The sequence below is a fragment of the Euleptes europaea genome, chromosome 12 (assembly GCF_029931775.1).
Source record: "Euleptes europaea isolate rEulEur1 chromosome 12, rEulEur1.hap1, whole genome shotgun sequence".
Lineage (NCBI taxonomy): Eukaryota > Metazoa > Chordata > Lepidosauria > Squamata > Sphaerodactylidae > Euleptes > Euleptes europaea.
This window is the reverse complement of record NC_079323.1, coordinates 13,412,677-13,433,780: the sequence shown is the minus strand read 5'-3', so window position 1 is coordinate 13,433,780 and position 21,104 is coordinate 13,412,677. Positions and strand designations below refer to the sequence as shown.

The 21,104-nt window shown below is 45.5% G+C and overlaps 1 protein-coding gene across 1 annotated transcript in view; it reads left to right on the top strand.

The window, feature by feature from the left end:
• MAML2 (mastermind like transcriptional coactivator 2) overlaps window positions 1–21,104 on the top strand; it is a 171,552-nt gene that overhangs the window by 126,014 nt on the left and 24,434 nt on the right. The window contains exon 2 of the mRNA XM_056858094.1: window positions 7,256–8,749. Within this exon, the coding sequence (XP_056714072.1) occupies window positions 7,256–8,749 (1,494 nt within the window). The remainder of the gene's footprint in view (window positions 1–7,255; window positions 8,750–21,104) is intronic.

Genomic DNA, 21,104 nt, shown 5'->3' with positions numbered 1-21,104 from the left:
CTGTTTTAATTGTTTAATTGTCGCCTCAGAATGTTTAGCAAGCATGTCCTGTATTTTTTTTTTCCATGTTTGAATTCTGTAAAATTCCCTTTGATTTCATAGGAGCAGGGCTATGTATTAAGCCAAAAGAAGCTGGTAAAATACATGTCCACAGACAGGGCCTTTAAAGTTCTAATTAAAAAATAATAATTCAAACATCAGCCTTATAATTTTTTCGGGTTGAAAAGAGTCGAAATTGGCTCTAGAATTGCGTTTTAAAGTTTTGAAATACCAGTGAGTTTTTTTCGGTCGCTCTAGGTCGGGCTGATCAGGAAGTATACAGGAAGTTGCTAGTGCCGTGGACCTTCTACCGCCTCTTCTCGATGGTTGTTCCTTCAGGAATGATTTCCAAGTAACTCGAGTGCGACGCGTAATCGGTCCTACAACTACTTCCTGTTATTTTAGTTCCGATGATAGATAGGTTGTTATAGAGGGTCTTCCGTTCCAGGCGCTCCCTTACTGCAAACGTGGCAGGATATTCTTCGCCGGAAAATCAGGAAGAAAAATCACCCTCCCCTTCCCTTGGACCCATTGGTGATAGTTCTTGTCAATCAGAAGGTATCCTTCCGACTCTTTATTATGGTTTAGGCTGATCGGATTGATAAGGCTCCTGTCGCTAATCCCGATGGCTAACTCAGATCAAACTTTTTCAGTTCGGATTAAGGAGGAATGGGGGTCCCAGAAATATTCTTATCAGCCCCCCGTCTGTTCAAGTTTCCAGTAAGTAGACGAAGAGTTCTTTTGTACTCACTTGGGTGTCAAGAGGTGAGGTTCTTTTCTTTATGTAGTCCTTATGTTGGTATTAAGGTGGTGGAGGGTGGAGCTTGATGCCTAAGTTGCGTTTTGGCGATGTCCTTCCCTAGTGCCCTCGCAGGACCGGCATCCAGGACTCCGAGGGGCTTAAAAAGCCCCCTCAGAGTACCTAGGAGGTCAAACCGCGTTTGCGGGCTGCAGGGAGTTCCTGCTTTCCAACCCACTTGCAAGGGTCGGATTGGGGTATCTATGTACCCCAGAAATAACGCAAACTTGGATTTCTCCCAGGACAACCTGGGGAAATGGAGTGCTCTCCCCAGCAGCACCACCGGAAGTCCAGCTTCCAGCCTCAGGTTGAGGGCTTTGTTAAGACGCTGCCGGTGCCTTGAGGGACCCCAGAGCTGCCCAACTCTGAGGAGAAGGAGAAAAGAGTTGGTTTTTAAACCTCACTTTTCTCTACCTTAAGGAGTCTCAAAGTGGTTTACAATCATGATCCTCTCCTCTCCCCAAAACAGGAACCTTATGAGATAGGTGGGGCTGAGAGAGTTCTGAGAGAACTGTGACTGTCAATTCCCCTGGAGAAAATGACTGCTTTGGAGGGTGAACTCCATGGCATTGTACCTTGCTGAGGTCCCTCCACTCCCCAAACCCTACCCTCCCCAGGCTCCACCCCCACAATCTCCAGGTGTTTCCCAATCCAGAGCTGGCAACCCTAGTTATACACCACAGAACAGAAAAAAATTAAGTCATGAACAATACCATTTTTGAATATGCAGGAACAGGCAACCCACTCCAGGGCATTTACTGATTTATTTATTTACTTCCTGACTTATCTGAAGTTTTATATGGCGCTTTTTGCAGGGTTGCCAACAGCCTGGAGGGAAAAAAATGTCTTGTCCATTTTATAGTCTTAATGAGATATTGTTTACCAGGTGATTTTTTTCTTTCCATGCCATGGGAAGTGTCAACTATCCATTCCAGACATTGAGTTTTTCTCCAGGCCTGTTGGCAACCCTAACTGTAGAGTGTTCAGTGCATGTTGCATAAAATGCTTACTAACCCTACTCCTTTTGGCATGTGAAATGGTTCACAATGTTACAATAAAACATTAGACCAAACGTTTTGAGTCATGGAGCACTTTTCAGGAGAGAAATTCGTCACGGAGCACTAATTTTCACCTAGCACCTATATACTAAACCGAATGACAGTAGTATTTTTCTTTCCAGTCTCTTCATGGAGCACTAGGAGATGTTTCGTGGAGCACTGAGTGCTCCACGGAGCACAGTTTGGGAACCTCTGCATTAGACAGCAGGATCAGAGCATTAAATAGCAGCAATAAAAGCAGCAGCATCAACTGCCATAATAAAAGCCAAAACTACTACAAAATAATAGTGCAATAACAAGCCCAGGAAATTTTTAAAATGCTCATGATACCTCCCCTTCAGGTTGTTTATACGAACAGAAATTGCTCTGGGAAGCTACAATTTGGGCTGCTGGGAATACTTGCATGTTCTGATGGCTACCCATAAATTTCCCTAGCAGGGAAAACAACAGCGTTCCTTGGCCCTTTCAAGTTGGGAAAACAGTGTAGGAGGGAAGGCCCACACATCACAGTCCCCATACGAATTGGGTCCATGCACATTTGGGAACCGAGCTGCGTGCACAGAACTCCGAGCACACGTCTGATCAATAGTTCAGGTGGTGACCACTCGACGTTGACACAAGGACTTTGTTACCAGGTGAAATCAGCCCTTGAGGATGGTTTTGGCCTTCTAAAAAAACCTGCAGGAAGTCCTGATCATAAATCTTCCAAGTCCTGTCAAGCCGGTAGGCTGTACCAGTTTGCATGAAAATAAGGCTAGGGAGGTTTTGGGGGTAACTGGGGTAGGTGAGTAAAAGGAATGGCAACATAGCAAGTACATTTTGGGTTAGCCTTCTTTACAAAGAGTGTAAAAATTGCCTTTTTGAAACCTGATACTGGCAATTTATTGTCGCTGTTTAATGAAGCGATGGTTTTCAAGTTAGAATGCAATGTCTATTTAACATATATAGTTGGTCCGGCGATGGTAATTTGGTAAAGGAATAGAGGAGGTTGGAATCTACTTGGTCATGTTCAGTGGCTGATCTGTTCGATCTACTTGAACTTGTTATGGCTTTGGAATGGTCTATCTTCTGGCATTTCTTACGGGGAGCGAATGGTCAAGTCAATAAGCGGATTGAGCGTTTGGTTTAAAAAGAAGCTGGATTTACCAGGAGAGAAACCTGAGACTCTAGCTGAAATATAGCACACTACCTGGCAACAGCCTAGTTATTTCCCCCTCAGGGCTTTAAAAGAGTGTTGACATCTGAAGTGACGGACTGCCTCAATCTCAGAGCAAACACAAAGCTAACCCAGAGTGGCATGATAGGCAGGTACCAAGCTTTTGCGCAGAGGCGACATTATTCATTATGTGATCTGCATTTTATTTATTGTGCCAGTTATTCAAAATGTAACCCCCCCCCAACCTTATCCTTGTAACCCTCAGAACGGTTTACAATGGTCATTTATGCATGGGTACTTGGAGTCACGTTCGCCCCTGTGTAACTCGGTTGTTCTTTGGAGTTATGCATGAGTTTTCCGTCCATTAGAAATGACCTCACTGCCAGCCCTCACAAATCCTGGGATTTCCCATTCCTCTGTTAACCCGACTCTTCCCTGTCCCCTGAGCTCAGCCCGGCTGACTTCTCCGTACAGAAGGCAAAGCGCAGGACACAGAAGCTTGGCTTCTCTCACAGCCATTCACAAAGCAGTGTGTAAAGAGGCAGGGATTCAAATGCTTCCTGCTTCCTTGGGGCTATTTCTGAGCAAAAGAAAGGCTATCTAAAACTGAGGCTTGGATTTCTCCCCCCTCCTTCCTTTCAGATTGCTCTCTTTTGCTCTTAAAATGCTTTTTTTATGTGGCAATTGGGTTTTTTGGGGGGATTTTCACAGTAAGCACTACAAGTAAGCCAATTACAAAGCGGCTTTTAAATGGGCGGGGACTTGATTTGAGCTTGGAGACTGGTGGTGCAGAGATTCCCAACTGGAAAGTGTGGGTCCAGCCAGCAACGAACCTCAGGTAAAATTCCCATGCATAAATGACCAACATTTGAAAAAATTGCTCACACTTGGTGCCGGGGGTGTCCGATTCTCCATCCCTTGCCAGCCTTTGTATGAACATCACTCTTAGGGAGCTAGCAGAGCATCATCGTTAAGGACCAAATCAGACATGGTGCTGGGAGTCTCACGTAGTTAAACCTCTCTCCTAGGGTCCTCCAGGTACTAGCTGGAGATCTCCTGTTATTACAACTGATCTCCAGCCAATAGATATCAGTTCACCTGGAGAAAATTGCCGCTTTGGCAATTGGGCTCTATGGCATTGAAATCCCTCCCCTCCCCAAACCCCACCCTCCTCAGGCTCCACCCCAAAAACCTCCTGCCAGTGGTGAAGAGGGACCTGGCAACCCTACTGTCTCCCTCTCAGCCTCAGTCCCCCAATCTGAGGATAATTACGCAAGCCAACTTTACTGTATTGTAAGAATTGCTGTGTTAATGAAGGCAAAGTGCCTTGAACAATGAAAGCGCTAAACAAATTCTAAATATTATTATTATATATAATGTGTGTACATCATTATTATTGTTACGTTGTGGTTGTATCAGTGTATATGATACTTTACAGATTAACAAAAAAAAGTAGGGAGTCTAGTGTAGGGTTGCAAGAGGGAAGGGGGCATGGTATATATAGCCCAGTCTCGTCAGATCTTGGAAGCTAAGTAGGGTTAGTCCTTGGATGGGAGACCATCAAGGAAGACTCTGCAACCAAACCTAATTTGTTCAATTTGAAAATGTTGTTCTGTAAGTACAATATAGAAAACTTCTGATTTATTATAAGATGGAAATTAGGACAATTGAGTTTATAGGAGACATGTGTAATCGTTAACACATGCATGCTCCAGCTCCAATCAAGTCTTTTAAAATGTTTGATACCACTATAGTTTCTCACTGTATAAAATCCTCAAATTGTTTTTTTTATGACTTGAGGAACTTACAGATCATCTTGGGTCCGGGAGGTACAGCAGCAGCAACAGAACGGGGATCGCTCGTCTTGGGAACTATGGCAGATAATAGATAGTTGTTTTCACTTAACTCCCAAGCCCTTGGGATTCGGGAAGCGCTACTGAGTTTTTAAAAAGTAAATTAATGAAATAAATACTGAGAAGAGCAAAATGTGCTGCCAAGACCTGGCTTTTGTTGCCTGGAGACTTCCTTCTTTCACGGGAAGAATTTGGAGCATAATTTATGTTGAGCGGAACAAGAGCAGAGATCACTGGGGAAAAAGATGCAAGTGCCATCTCTACCAGGTTTATACAGAAGGAAAGCATATGGTAGAAGGAACAAGCCAATAATTTATTATAGCCTGTAAATGTTCACGTTTTGCAGAATGTAGCTCTGATCACTGATATACTTACATTGGAATTGTGAGCTGCGTTTAGGGTACATGAAATCTATTATGTTATAGGGTTGCCAACCTCCAGGTGGAGTCTGGAGATCTCTCAGAACCACAACTGACCTACAGACTACAGAGATCCATTCCCCTGGGGGAAACGGTTGCTTCAGAGGGGGGACTCTATGTTATTATACCCTGCCGAGGTCCCTCCCTTCTCCAAACCCTGACTTCCCAGGCTCCACCCCCAAATCTCCAAGAATTTCCCAAACCAGAGTTGGCAACCCTAATTATACATAGCTTTGTGTTCATGTAAAGTGCCATCAAGTGGCTTCCTACTCATGGCGACCCTATGAATCAGCGTCCTCCGAAACGTCCTATCCTTAACAGCCTTGCTCAGTTCTTGCAAATTGAGGGCTGTGGCTTCCTTTATAGAGTCAATCCATCTCTTGTTGGGTCTTCCTCTTTTCCTGCTGCCTTCAACTTTCCTTGGAGTTAAATCAGCTTAACTGTGTTCTTCCTAGGAGCTCAGGGTGGTACATATGGTTTCCTTTCTTCTCTCATTTTATTATTATTGTGAGGCAGGTTAGGCTGAGAGAATGACTGGTCTAAGGTCACACGGTAAGCTTTAGGGTTGCCAATTCCAAGTTGGGAAATTCCTCGAGATTTGGGGGGGGGGAGCATGGGTATAGTGCGGGTTGGAGAGAGGAGGGACCTCAGAGGGGTATAGTGCCATAGAGTCCACCCGCCAAAGCAGCCATAGATGTGGGATGAAATCTTTGAGGCATCCTAAGATATTGACTGTGCCACTATCATGTCACAGATGCAAGGCATTCTGGGGGGAAATTAGCCTTTGCCTTTTTCTCCTGCCGATCACTATCTCAGCCATTAAAGTTTCTTGGAATGTTTGTGAACTTTCCAAGGAGTTAAAATTTCAGCCCCAAAGGCCTAGAGATAGAAGAGGCTGTGGGAAGGAGCCTGGAGACAGGACGTTTGGAGTGAATGATCAGCTGTTATGGCAAGTTAGTGTGTCAGAAGGAGAATGTCTAGATTCAAGTCCGATAACACCTTAGGGACCAACAAGATTTTCAGGGTATGAGCTTTCAAGAGTCAAAGCTCCCTTCGTCAGATACAAGTAGGAAAGGAGATCTCTGAGTCCTTATATCTCAGTCTGAAGGTGGGAGGGTCATTGCAAAGAAGGTGGGAAAACGTGCGTATCAAAGGTGTTAATAATGTTCTCTGAACAAGCAATTGTGCGTGCATTATGTTAGTGGCATTTTGTAGGGTGTTGGTTCTTGTAGGTTATCTGGGCTGTGTAACCGTGGTCTTGGTATTTTCTTTCCTGACGTTTCGCCAGCAGCTGTGGCAGGCATCTTCAGAGGAGTAACACTGTGAGACACTGTCCTTCAGTGTTACTCCTCTGAAGATGCCTGCCACAGCTGCTGGCGAAACGTCAGGAAAGAAAATACCAAGACCACGGTTACACAGCCCGGATAACCTACAAGAACCAATGAACTCTGACCGTGAAAGCCTTCGACAATATTTTGCAGGGTGTGTTCTCAAGGATGTGCCGAATATGAATAATGTCCATAATTGTATGGACATTAATATGAATAATGTCCATAATTGTATGGATGTGTGGTTACTGCAAGATGCTGCAAATAAAAAACATAGATTTTCAGATAATTGGGAAGCACCAAATTAAAAACATAGATTTCAGATAGTTGGGAAGCACAAGAGCAATGTAAGAGACTTGTAGACAGATTTCCAGCATCCAGTACTCAGGAAGAGCTCCCCCTCACTGGCAGTCTTTAAGCAGAGGCTGTACAAACACTTGTCAGGGATGCTCTGGGCTGTTCCTGCATTAAGCAACTCTATGATTCTGTTATTCTATAATTAATGCACCCATGTTATAGGCACTGTACAAGAGCCATCACCCTATTGCACTGATTACAGTGGTATTTTGAATGCATACTAACGATCTTTTTTGCTCTTTTCAGCTTCAGGGTTCCTTGAAGAGAAAACTGGTGGTAAACCTTTCACCAGCCATCAACAAGAGATCCAATGGCATTGCTGATAGCACCTTCCTTGATATCAAGAGGGTCCGGGTGGGAGATAACACTCTTTCTGTGGCGCAAGGTGGACACTGTGGTAATAACTGTCAGAACCCATCCCTGTTGGGTAGCTTGGCGGTCGGTCAGGGTCCTCAAAGGAAAGTCAACTGCCCAACGAATGACGCCCACGCCAATACAAATGGGATGTTTAACATGTCTCTAAAAGAAATCAAGAAAGAGCCAGGAGAAACCTTCTCTTGCAGCAAACATCTGGATGGCCAAATGTCACAGGGCAATGCTTTCCCTAACAGATATGGAGAAGATGCAGGGGAACAGTTGATGGACCCAGAACTTCAGGAGCTGTTCAATGAACTGACTAATATTTCAGTGCCTCCCATGAGTGACCTTGAACTGGAGAATATGATAAATGCAACGATCAAGCAAGACGAGCCATTTAATATTGACCTCGGGCAACAGGTCCAGAGAGTGCCCCCGGCCAGATCTTCTTCCCTGCAAATGGACAAAATAGTGATCAAGCAAGAATATTCCCCAGGCATGAGCCAAGGTTCTGTGGGGTCACCCCAGATGAGACCTTCCTCTACGGGCCCAGCCTTCACGATGTCCGGTGCTGCCATGTCCACCTCGTCACCGATTCCTTCGACGGCCCAGACTCAAACACCTCCATCTCAGGCGTCCTCTGTTTCCAACCGACCCATGCCCAGCTGGCAAGAAGTTTCTCACGCCCAGCAGTTGAAACAGATAGCAGCCAACCGGCAGCAGCATGCCTTGATTCAGCAATGCCAGCAGAACCAGCCGTCCGCCTGGCCCACATTGCCATCCACAGAACCGTCCCCTGGACCTTTTGTCCAGGAGAAGATGCCCAACTCTTCTTTCCATCAGCAGCAGTTCAGCTTGCAGAATTCTGGAATGCCTGGAGTCCCGGTAAATGGGAATCAGTCGAAGGGGGTCAACAGCTACGTCTACAGGACAAACTCCATGCCCCAGGGAAGTTCCATCAACATCATAATGCAGCGGAAGGTTCAGGACCTGAGCCGAGCTTACATGAGCAACACCCAGCTGCCGCTGGAAGAGCCTCAGAACAACGTAAAGCCTTTATTCCACTTTAACTCGGAGCCAGCAAACCAGCAGATGCCTTCTGTTTTGGGTGGCCAAAACAAGCCTTCTGTCCTGCACTATACGCAGCAAGCGGCCCAGCAGCAGCAGCAGCCTAACTCAGCAACTGGGCAACCGCAGACGCAGCAGCAGCAGCAGCAGCAGCAGCAATCACCACAGACACAACAGCAGCAGCAACCTGCCCAGCCTCTCCAAAGGCCCCCAAACATACCCTTAGCTTTACAGCAAAAGATAATGCTCCAGAAGTTGTTGAAAAGCCAATCGGTTGCAGGAATGCAGTATCCAGTTCCACCGCAACATCAGCTGGTAAGGTTGTTTCCTAACACAGAATCTGTTGATGAACTGTTAAGGCGCAAGCCTGTTCTCCTACACCAGTGGTTCCCAAACTTTTCGGGCCACCGCCCCCTTGGTTCCACAGACTCAACCCCAGCGCCCCCCTACCCTATCCTATAAAAAGCATTATTCAAAATAGGGGGTTTGCATGACACACTAAAGAAGATAATAACAATAAAATTTCAAAACAGTAACAATTAATTGCACATCTATTCAAAATCAAATTAAAATTTTCTAGTTGAAATGTGTTCTACAAAACTGATGGAACTTGATCTAGCGGTACCATAAAACAGGTCTCTGATGGTCAAAAACGGCATGCATAATCAAAACAAAGACCAGAAGTCATTGGAGGTGTGAGCGTGAGGGAAACAACCATGCATAAAAAGCCTCTGAGGGGTTTTTTTTGTTCATCCCTAGCAGGGATGTAGTGGGAGAGTTTGCCCTTTTCTACCCCTAGAGTGTCCCGTGAGGCTTCGGCGTCACTTCCGGTTACGCAGCCAGAAGTGACAACGTGGTGTCGGCGGACACCATTTTGGTAACCCCGCTCCCTACGTTCTCCCGGGGGTTTCCAGGCCTCAGCACACAATCCTACCAAGTACCTCCTGCACTTCTACTGCTGTTTGTGGGAGAACGCAGTGGGTGGGCCGATGCCCATCGTTGGCACTGCTGAGCCGAGTGGCCCTTCCAGAGCTGGCTTTTAGCATGGCAAGGGCCGCTTGGCTCTCTCCGAGGCCATTTTAACTTCTCAGTGGGCCACTACTTGGCTCAGCTTCCTCCTGGACCAGCCAGCGTGGTGTGGTGGTTGCGAGCGGTGGGCTCTAATCTGGAGAACCGGGTTTGATTCCCCGCTCCTCCACATGAAGCCAGCTGGGTGACTTTGGGCTAGTCACAGTTCTCTCCGAACTCTCTCAGCCCCACCAACCTCACAAGGTGTCTGTTGTGGGGAGAAGAAGAAAAGGAGATTGTAAGCCGGTTTGATTCGCCTTAAAACAGGGGCGTCCAGTCTTTTGGCTTCCCTGGGCCACGTTGGAGGAAGAAGAAGAATTGTCTTGGGCTGCACATAAACGACACTAACGCTAATGATAGCTGATTCATAATGTTTTAAGTAAGTTTACGATTTTGTGTTGGGCCGCATTCATAGCCGCCCTGGGCTGCATGCAGCCCGGGAGGCGCAGTTTGGACAAGCCTGCCTTAAAAGGTAGAGAAAATCGGCATATAAAATCCTTCTTCCCACTTCTCCTTCTTCAGTCTCCCTTCCCAAGAACCAGGGTGCATCTGGTTTGGGAAGTCAGTGGCTCCTTTCACATATATTTAGGCTTCTAACATTACCCAAATGGCACGTGAGGGAGACCCGCTCCAACAGCTCCATGGCTGCTATGGCAACCTGAGAAAGGGCCCATTGGTGACCAGCTGTGATAAAAAGCAAGCGGGACTTGACTGTAGAGGTCCCCAGAGCCTTTACAAAATACGTCTAAAACATGAAATACTTTTTTGTTTGGTTTTTTTGGTTTAAAAACCCTCTTCATTATTTTATTATAAACAGTTTGAACTGAAGCCTTTCTTTCTCTCTTCTGGCCCAAGACGACATTTTACAAAGGCCCTCTTTGTTATTTATTATCTGTTTGTAAGATGCTCGCGTGAGTTTTGTTAACTCACAAGATGACGTGAAAGTCACCAGATGAAAGTTATTTTTTCCCCCTCTCGAAGGGCAAAAAAAGCCCTGCATCCTCTGTAATGCCTCCTTCGCGGAGTACTTCGAAACTGGCTTATTCCGGGACTATTTTGGTAATGTTTCACTGATTTTAAGGGATGCCCCTTATTCCAGAGTAGACAGGATGTCTGGCATAACCCCGATTAGCGATCCATAGTTTATGCTCTTTCTGGCATGCTTTGCCTGTGGGTTTTTTTTTTTAAACTACCCTTATAGACAACATTCGCTAAACCTTTATTGAGCCTCTCCAGCAATCTGTCAGCAGTGAGGAGATACAATGGGACTTTTATATGCGTTCAGAGATTTGGAAGCAGGGCAGAGAATACGCAAAAAATAAAAACAGCAGCAATAAATTGCTTAAAACGGTATTCATTCCTTCTCTGGGGCCTCCATAGCTGCTGAAAAGAAAGTTACCAGGAGCCCCGAGGAGAATTTTAGCTGGGTAGGAAACCCAGAACAATCATGGCGTACTCTTTGAGCAGAAAAGCAAGTCAAATATTTCAAGATACATAAATAATTCCCGGCATTCTAATACCCTATAATCTACGGCACCGGCAAGACTTTGGGCAAAGGCCCCTAATTTAGGTTTGGGCATGGACTCGTGTATAGAAAATTGAAATTGAATGTTGTCCCTTATTATTTAATCATTTATTAATTTGTCTGAGCACTCTGCCAGTCTGTGAGCCCATTCCTGGAGGGGTGGGGGAAGCTCTCTAGGAAAGGTGCCAACGGGTGCCATGGTGACCACGGGCGCCATATTTAGGGTTGCCAACCTCAAGGTAATAGCTGGAGATCTCCCGCTATTACAACTGATCTCCAGCCGATATAAATCAGTTCTACTGGAGAAAATGGCCGCTTTGACTATTGGACACTATGGCATTGAAGTCCTTCCCCTCCCCAAACCCTGCCCTCCTCGGGCTTCGCCCCAAAAACCTCCCGCCGGTGGCAACGATGAACCTGGGAACCCTAGCCATATTGTGGATCTCAAGTCTATGGTTCCCCAAACTTGCTGTTATCTGTCTTTCTGACCTTATCTCTCCCGCCTCTGCCAAAGAAGCCGTTCAGAAAGAGGGAAACTCATTTGCAGAAGCTTGGGACACAGAAGATTATTTCTCCATGGCTAATGGCTTCAGCAAATATATTAAGCAATGTGTCTTCCTAATAGCCATGGCTAGACTCTGCTGATTCCATCTTTGTTTTTAGTTTTTAAGTGAAGCATAAGCTCACCCAGGTAGTGAAAAAAAACAGTTGTAGCACTCTGCTATCACAATTGTGGTCTTCATAAGTGCCGTCATCGTTTTTAACCAGAGCTGATAATTCTCTGTGAATTTTTCTGGCTCTGAAGTCTCCAGAAAGCACTTTGAGTCATGGCTTTATCAGCGAGCGCTTGCTAAATGATAGCAAAAGGCTTATTTCTCTGCCTGTCACAGGCGTGTTGTGTCAATTCAAGGGGAGAAAGGTTTACAATAGGATTTGCTCGCTTCATGCTTTCAGTCTTTAGGGACCAAACACAGAACTGAAGGAGAACTGCTTGGTTCTTTGGAAGACAGTGAACCAAACTGTATGTTTTGTAATATATGCTTTTTGCCCCATGTGTTTTTTTCAGAGGAGGGCCTCCAGAGAAAGGGTTTTTTTTTAAATCAAATGTCTGTTCCCAGTACAGTACAAGATGTACGCCGTCTGCACAAAGTGTAGAGTATTTTTTGCAAACACAAGTTGACACTGTGTGGAAAATTCATGAATCTCATCAAAACTGAAAACTTCCCTCAACAATCCTACCACAGGATCTTCCAAATCTGCTGTACATTTCACTTCCCCCAAAAAAACTTTTTTTAAAAAAAACTTAGCTTATTTATAGCCCGCCGTTCTCACTGAGACTCAAGGCGGATTACATAGTACAGAAAGACGGGGGAAATGTTACCATGTAGTATACGACAGCCAAAGAATAAGGCAATGGGACTAAGAATACAAAATTAAATCATAATGAGAACAGCAAACAGCCCAAGCTGACATAGAAATGCAATAACTAACTAAATAAATAAGACAATGCAGTACTCAAAAGAGTTGCCAACTTCCAAGCAGGGTTTGGAGATCTCCCAGAATTACAACTGATCTGCTCTTACTACAGAGATCAGCTTCCTTGGAGAAAATGGCTGCTTTGGAGGGAGGATTCTATGGCATTATACCCCACTGACAACTACCCTATTGTTACTATCAATTCTTCCCAAAAGTTTCCCTCCCTGCAACAGAATTCAAAGAGAGTCAGAGCCTACTAAGGGTTAACCTATTAACCTACTAATTGTTGTATGAGCACCTTAATTAGGGTTGCCAACCTCCAGGTAGCTGGAGATCTCCTGCTATTACAACTGATCTCCAGCTGAGTCTTGCAGTGTTTATTCGCGTCTAGGTTTCTCACCTGCGAACTGGGGTTTTCAACAGCGGACCTTGGGCATTTGGCGTTTAAAAAAGGTAAAGGTCCCCTGTGCAAGCACTGACTCATGGGGTGACTTCACATCCTGACGTTTCCTAGGCAGACTTTGTTTACGGGGTGTTTTGCCAGTGCCTTCCCCAGTCATCTTCCCTTTATCCCCAGCAAGCTGGGTCCTCATTTGACCGACCTCGGAAGGATGGAAGGCTGAGTCAACCTTGAGCCGGCTACCTGAAACTGACTTCCGTTGGGATCGAACTCAGGTCATGAACAGAGCTTGGACTGCAGTCCTGCAGCTTACCACTCTGCGCCACGGGGCTCATTTAGCGTTTAGCCATGGACATTTTCCCTGGGTTGTTTGTGGTCTAATTATGCACTGTTACATTTCGTGTGTATGTTACAATTGGTGTGCGTATATATTGTTGAAAGTTATAAGAGTGTTGTTTGTATTTGTTGTAGAACTGTAGTTTATGATAAGTAAGTTTAGTATATTATAGTATAGGTTGTTGTTAATTTCAGTACAATTTATTGAATATAGATGTTTACTTTTTGAGCCAGCGTGCTGTTCTTTGGTTTGAGCATTACCTGGAGGTTGGCAACCCTATTCTCAGAGGAAGTAAAATTAAGCATTCAAGGCAGCAGGAACGGCAGGTTTCTTGCTTCAAAAGCAGATCCCCCAAGTATCATCTTGGGGAGTGTAGCACCCTTCAGAGCTCTGCTCATATAACTGAGACTTTAAACAAAATCCCTATCCAGCTTCTTCTGAACAGAGAAATGCTGCTAATGTGGGGATTTCTCTTGAGACAATTTTCCTTAATACCATCCCATAGTTCTTCCATTTACAAAATTGTGTTCCAAGCCATGTTAGTTGCTCCTATTTTTGGTAAACCAACCACTGTTTTGATGAATGATAATAATAGCCGCTTGCAAAGAAATCTCTATGTTGCGTTCCGCAACAACATCCCACAATATCGTTACCATTTTCTTGTTGTGAACACAACCTGCATTCATTTGTTGTCATGTTTCCCAGTCCTGTTGTCATGCAGGGAATGCATAAGTAAAGTTTAACACAGGGACATCTGCTTTGGAAAGAATAATGCCAAATGGGCACTCCAGGCAGAATTTATGGGACTAATCATACCCCAAAAGCTTCTGGCTGGCCGTAGCAACCATACCTCTGATTGGTACTCCTGATGGCCTGGAGGTCCCTGATGCTCTCTCAGCAATGCTGACACTACAACCTCTCAACTACTATGCAGCACCTAGATTTTGGATAATGTCAGCTGCTGCTGGGTCTAGAATAGGGATGCTAGCTTCCAGGTGGGACCTGGTCACCCCCTGGAATTACAGCTCATCTTCAGACTTCAGAGATCAGTTCCCCTGGATGCTTTGGAGGGTGGACTGTGTGGCATTTTACCCCACTAAGGTCCCTGCCCTCCCCAGGCTCCATCTCCAAATCTCCAGGAGTTTCCCAGCCTGGATATGGCAACCCTACCCCCTCATCTCCCTCCAGTGGCCAGGGGAGACCTGGCAACCCTAGTCTAGAACCAGGGCCTCAGACTGGATGTGTGCTCTGCTGCCCTGCTTGGAGATGCAGATCAAAAAGTTCCCAAGTCTGTGGTCGTTTATGAATGGGAGTTTTGCGTGAGGTTCATTGCTCGCTGGACCCACACTTTCCTGTAGGGAATCTATGCACCAGCAGTCTCCAAGCTCAAATCAAGTCCCCTCCCCTTTAAATGCTGCTTTGTAATTGGCTTACTCTGTAGATATTACTGTGAGAGAAAAGCATTTTAAGAGAAATAGGTGTTCGTGTCGTGGCCTGCAGACCCTCAAGGCCTCTTTCTGCTACCAGGTCTGAGTAAATGGATCAGGCTGTTAGTAGAAATTATGTCATGAGCATTGGCGTGAGGGGGAAAGAGAGAAAGGTTAGCTCAGAATTATTTACTACAGCAAGAACAGGAGCACTAAAGAAACCATATATAACCATCAATCACCTTCTTTGTTGAGCGTTCATGAGACACTGATGAATAGGCCCTCTGTACAGAAATATTCAGCTGCACTGTAAAAGGCCCATAAATTATAAATTTGTTAATCTTGTGTACCACACGGACAGAAGGCACTAAGAACTATTAATGCACAGGGATAGCCTGAGCTACCAATGGGACACCCAGGGTCTGGACTCAGCGTCGCTTAAGGCTGCCTGCGAATGTGCAATTGCTAGAGTGACGGGCTGTTTTTTCTACTGTGAAGACAGACGTGCTTGCCTCGCCTCCAGGTGAGTGGTTTAAAAACAACGAGTTCTGTCGACTTTGCTGGCCAACCCTGCTTATTGCTGGGTGCTGACATCTTCAGCAAACACACGGACTCTAGCGGTTCAGGTCTCACAGAATAGGCTGCCGGAGAATGTGCTGGAGTTAGGCTTGCCAGGCCCCTTAGCTCCACAAGTGGGAGCTTTGCGGATGTGCGTGCACCCCACACGATGCGCATACGTCACTTCTGGGTTCACCCGGAAGTGATGCGGACGCTCTAGCTTAGCCAAGGTTGCCAGAGCGTCCACGTCGCTTCCAGGTAAACATGTGCGCGCGCATACACACATTGCCCTGCAGCCCTCAGCTGGTTGGCGGGCAGCCCAGTGGATTGGCAGGATTTTTTCCGCCACCATTGGGCACTTGGCAGCCCTAGCTGGAGGAATCGTCAGCATGGAATAGTGGTTAAAGCATTGGACTAGGATCTTGGAGACCCGGGTTCAAATCCTGACTCTGCCAGGGGTGACCTTGGTTCAATCACTCTCTCTCTGTCTCAGCTACCTCACAGGGTTGCCTTTGTGAAGTACAATGGAGAGCCTACTGTTGCAAGGCACCTAGGCTCCTGACGGGGGAGAAAAGTGAGAAATAAAATATCTAAATAAACAAATAAAATTGTCACTGCTGGCATTTGGCAGGGCCAGCGAAACCATCCCCATTTGAAAAGGGTTTTTTGTTTGGGGGTTTTTTCCCTGTGGTTTAACGGTGATAGATCATAAACCACATTATGCTCAGGAGAAATTAAAGTATATTTTTGAAAGAAAGAAAGAAAGAAAGAAAGAAAGAAAGAAAGAAAGAAAGAAAGAAAGAAAGAAAGAAAGAAAGAAAGAAAGAAAGAAAGAAAGAAAGAAAGAAAGAAAGAAAGAAAGAAAGAAAGAAAGTCAACATCTACCTTGGACCTCAGAATATCATGCCTCCAGCCCAGATTTTAACAATACAGTAGAAAAGAAACATTTGGCCGTTTCATGGCCTTTTATTTCCTTTTGAGTACATCATTTCAGAAGGAAATGGCTATTGAGGACATTCCTTTGCACAAGATTTTTTTTCTTCTTCTTGCTGAGAAGGAAAGTCTGTGAGGAAATGAGTAGAATCTATGAGAATGTGGCCATCTAATGTTGAATGGGGGGTGTAAAAAGCTGAGCTTCCTTCCATGGGAATCGGATCCTCTGCCAAAGTGGGATGCCTGAGCCTTCCCCTGGGGCCGAATTCGAGCTCCGATTGGTGGGAGCGACTGTGAGAAGTTCGAGCAGGCGGCAGCAAAGATGTGAATCTGTGTCAGCCTGTGAAGGAGAATGGCAGCCCCTTTCTAACTACAAATCTAGCTGAGATAAGCATCGGTTTAAATTTTTGTACCCTCCAGGCCCAAAGCCAGGAAACAACATTTGCAAAACCGGCAGAGGTCTACATTAATCTTATTATCTGTTTTAACCATTGTGGTTGAACCACCATCAGTAAATGTTAGGGTACGGCGCTGTTCCCAAAGGATAGGAGATATAAAACTGGTTAAAAAGTATGCAGATTTTTTTTTCCAGGTTTCACAGGACCCTTCAGTGGGTTTTGAGAAGGAATTAGACGGTTTTGCGGAAGCTAGATCTGACTTTGGTATTAGCCATGATAGCTACATGGAACTTCCACATTAGGTGGCCTTTGAATAGCAAAAGTTGAGGTCAAGCAACAGGGGAGAGTTTGTTGCTTCTGCCAACATGCTGTAGTGGTTAAGACTGGTCGTTAAGAGCAGTGGACTCTTAATCTGGAGAACCGTGTTTGGTTCCCCACTCCTCCACATGAGCAGCAGACTCTAATCTGGTGAACCCGGTTTGTTTTCCCAGTCCTCCACATGAAGCTGGCTGGGTGACCTAGGTGGTGAGCCCCTCCTCACTGGCAGTCTTTAAGCAGAGGCTGGACAAGCACTTGGCAGGGATGTTCTAGGCTGATCCTGCATTAAACCGGGGTAGGACTAGATGGCCTGTATGGCCCCTTCCAGCTGTATGATTCTGTCGGTGTCCAAGTACACAACAGAGGGCTTGCTGGCAGCACTTGGATCCCATCTAGGCTGTCATTTGTTTTCCTCCTCTTTCTTTAGATATTTAGCCTGGGCGGGACCAGAGTCATGAGCCTTTCAGCATGAGCAGAAGGGCAGGAGCCCTTGGACTGGAGTAAGTCTGCATGGGGTTGCACTGTAGATCAGTGAGAGAAGGCTTAAAAGCCCACCCGCCCACCCCAGGCTGGGTCTAAAACAGGCTCTTGTTCCCCTGGTAAGCAGTGTTACCAACTCCAGGTTGGGAAATTCCTAGGGACTTTGGGGATGGAGCCTGGGGATGGTATTGTTTCGGGCGAGAAGAGACCTCAGTGAGATAAAATGCCATAGTTCCCCCCTCCAAAGCAGGCATTTTCTCCAAGGGAAGTGATCACTGTGGTCTGGCAATCAGCTGTAATCCCAGGAGATCTCCAGGCCCTACCCTACCTAGAAGTTGGTAACCCTATTGGTAAATGAGGTGTTTTTTTTTTAAAAGGAGGCTGGTAACTCAACACGTAGAACAATGTATTGTGTTTCTAGGTCCTGACCGGTGGTAGCTTCTCTAGAGATTTGGGAAAGAAAGGACTTTCCCAACAAAACTGAGTAACTCAGATCATTTTTAACTTGGGATACCAGAGACCAAACCTGGGACCTTCTTAGGATGACAACCTCCAGGTATTAGCTGGCGATCTCCTGCTGTTACAACTGATCTCCAGCCGCCAGAAAATGGCCACCTTGGCAATTGGACTCTATGGCGGTGAATTCCCTCCCCTCCCCAAACCTCGCCGTCCTCAGGCTCCGCCCCCAAAACCTCCCGCTGGAGGTGATGAGGGACCTGGCAACCCTAGCCCTTCTGCATATAAAGTATATACTCGACTGCTGGGTTGTGGCTCCTGCCAAAATTAGGTCAGCAAATATTAGTCTCATGTTGCATATGAGAGAGGATTGCTGGCGGACTTTTGCTGAACTGAGATTTGAGCCAGGACTGTGTTTCATCGTTCCTTGATCTCCCCTACTTAGGGTTGCCGACTGCCTGGAGAAAAAAAAATGTCTTGCCCCTTTAATAGAGGCCTAATAGGGTGTTGTTTACCAGGTGATGTTATTTACCTCCATGCCATGAAAAGCTTCAACTGTCCATTTCCAAACATTAAACCTCTATTACAGGGACAGGACATTTTCCCCCTTCCCAGCCTGGTGGCAACATAAGCTGGTTCTTTAGCAAAGAGCGATTTGCAAAATGTTAGTTCTTCTGACCGATACCACATGTTAATGAGTTTGATTCCTTCTCTCCACAACAGCCCTATACATTCCAAATGCCATTTGAGAAAATTCCCCCAAACAGAGCATGCAATCCAGCCTTTTTAGAAAATGAGGCTGAAAGCAATAATTGGAATGATTAATACCCTAATGGCTTGATCGCAGATTAAAAATAGCACGCTGATTAATCAGATCTGGCCCTGAACATTCTCAAATTGCCACTGCTGGGACCAGCTAAGCTCCTAGGCTGCTTGTAGCCTGTTGTTATTTGTCAGAATTCAAAATCTTGCAGATATCACAGATCTTCCTGTACCGATTCAAAGACAAACCCTGCCAGCTCCATTTGCATTTGCGATGGCATCCAACAATAGTTCGGTTCCATACCGAAAATTAGGACTTTGCTGAATAATTTTGATACTTCCTACAGAAATGGTGCATTCAGTGCAGCTGAATATATTACTGCCGGGGGGGGGGGGGAGAGAATACCAGCCAAACATTTGTATTCGTTTGGAGCTACTTAGCATTTCTTTTGTTCCCCTGGTGGCTGTGGCTGCTTCTCCTTGGCTTCCTTCTTCTCCTTCTCCTCATGGTCACCCTGCCGACTACTTTGGGGCTTTGCTTTGATTATGCATGCAAGGCTACCTCTGACGGTTGGAAAATGCACGCATAATCAAAGCAAAGCTCTGAAGCAGCTGGCGAGGAAACAGCCATGCATAAATGGCCTAACACTCAGAAAGGAAACAGGCACCTTCTGAGGTAGGTGAGGCTAAGAGAGTTCAGAGAGAACTGAGACTAGCCCAAGGTCACCCAGCAGGTTTCGTATGGAGGAGCAGAGAATCAAGCTCAGTTCTCCAGATCAGAGTCTGCCACTCTTAGCCACCCACGGCTGCCAACCCTCATCATTATTCTAAGAAGATTGTCATACCATTGTACTTTACCCTTTTGGGACTGTTTTGAATCTTACCTCCTTACTAGTTATTTATGAAGATTTATTTGGATAAAATTTGGAGATTAATACCTTGTAGGATTGTGAACATAGGATTGTAATATAGTATTGTATGTTGTATGTCTTTCACTGCACCTTTGCACTAAATTGTGATAAATTGTGATATATAGTGAGTTTTGTGGACTAGTTTGTTATAGTGACTGACTTGAAGTTGGAGCCAAGTCCGTACTGATTTTCTGACTGCTAGTAATAGTATGGTGGTGTGTGTTTTGGTTGTCTAACCTCCAGGTACTAGCTGGAGATCTCCTGCTGTTACAACTGATCTGCAGCTGATAGAGATCAGTTCCCCTGGAGAAAATGGCTGCTTTGGCAATTGGCCTCTATGGCATTGAAGTCCCTCCCCTTCCCAAACCTCACCCTCCTCAGGCTTCACCCCAAAAACCTCCTGCCGATGGCGAAGAGGTACCTGGCGACCCTGTAGCCATGCTGGCACTTCAGGTGGGGCCCAAAGATTTTGCAGAGTTACAACTGATCTCCAGACTACAGTTCCCCTGGAGGAAATGGCAGCTCCAGAGGGCAGAGTCTATGGCATCACATCCCTTCCCTCCCCAAAGTCCAGAGGCACTACCCTCAGCACTCCAGGAACTTCCCAAGCCAGAGTTGTCCGCCCTGTCACTCCATAAGAAGGCTGCTTCAAATTCTCCTATTGTTTCCAGGAGAATTTGTTTCTGTTGAGTAAAAAGTAGGAATTGTTTTCCTTCATCCAAAAATTAAAAAACTCAGCTCATTAACATTGCATTTTTGAAAGACTAATAACGATTATGGAGAACAAACTAAAAACGATCCTTCAAATATGCGCGTTTGATGTTTGAGGTAATGCTTTCACAAGCCCGTGGGGAAAAGTAACTGAGGAAATAGTTCTTAGAGCTGAATACTAGAAACTCATTAAGATGATTTTTTTTTTAACTCAAGATGAAAGGCGTGTTTGGTAATTGTTTGGTATGAATACATTTCTTTTCCAATGGACTCTTCTTGTCAAAATGCAGCAAAACCCACCTAGCTAATTCCATTCCCTCCTCACCTTGGTTCTGTCATCCAGTGGAATCTGCACAGGGATTTAAGGATACAGATTCTGAACTTTTTTGTCAATGCTGTTGGGTATACTTCGCAAATGAGAGGGAAGGCGGCATGTTATAGCCCGACCTCGTCAGGTCTCAGAAGCTAAGCAGGGTCAGCGCTTGGAAGGGAGACCACCAAGGAAGACTCTGCAGAGAAAGGCAATGGCAAACCACCTCTACTTCTCACTTGAAAGCCCCTTGCTGGGGTCTCCATAAGTTGACTGCAGCTGGATGGCACTTTACATATGCATACTTCACAAATACTGGCTAAGTAGATCCCTTTTCAATGTGATGATCACACACACTGCTTTCTTCATTCCAACCTCAAATTTCCATGAATTTCCCAGCCCAGAGCAATAAGTGTTGATTGTTAACGATTGTGTCCCTACTGGAGATGATCAAGAGATGTTCCTGTACCACAAGTGCAGTTCACTTCCTGTTGCTAACATATAAAGGGCATCTTCTGGCAATATTTCTGTGGTGCTAAGTCTACTGGAGTGTATCTCCTTCCCTACATCAGGCCACTCGGGAAGAATCTGGGAATGCTT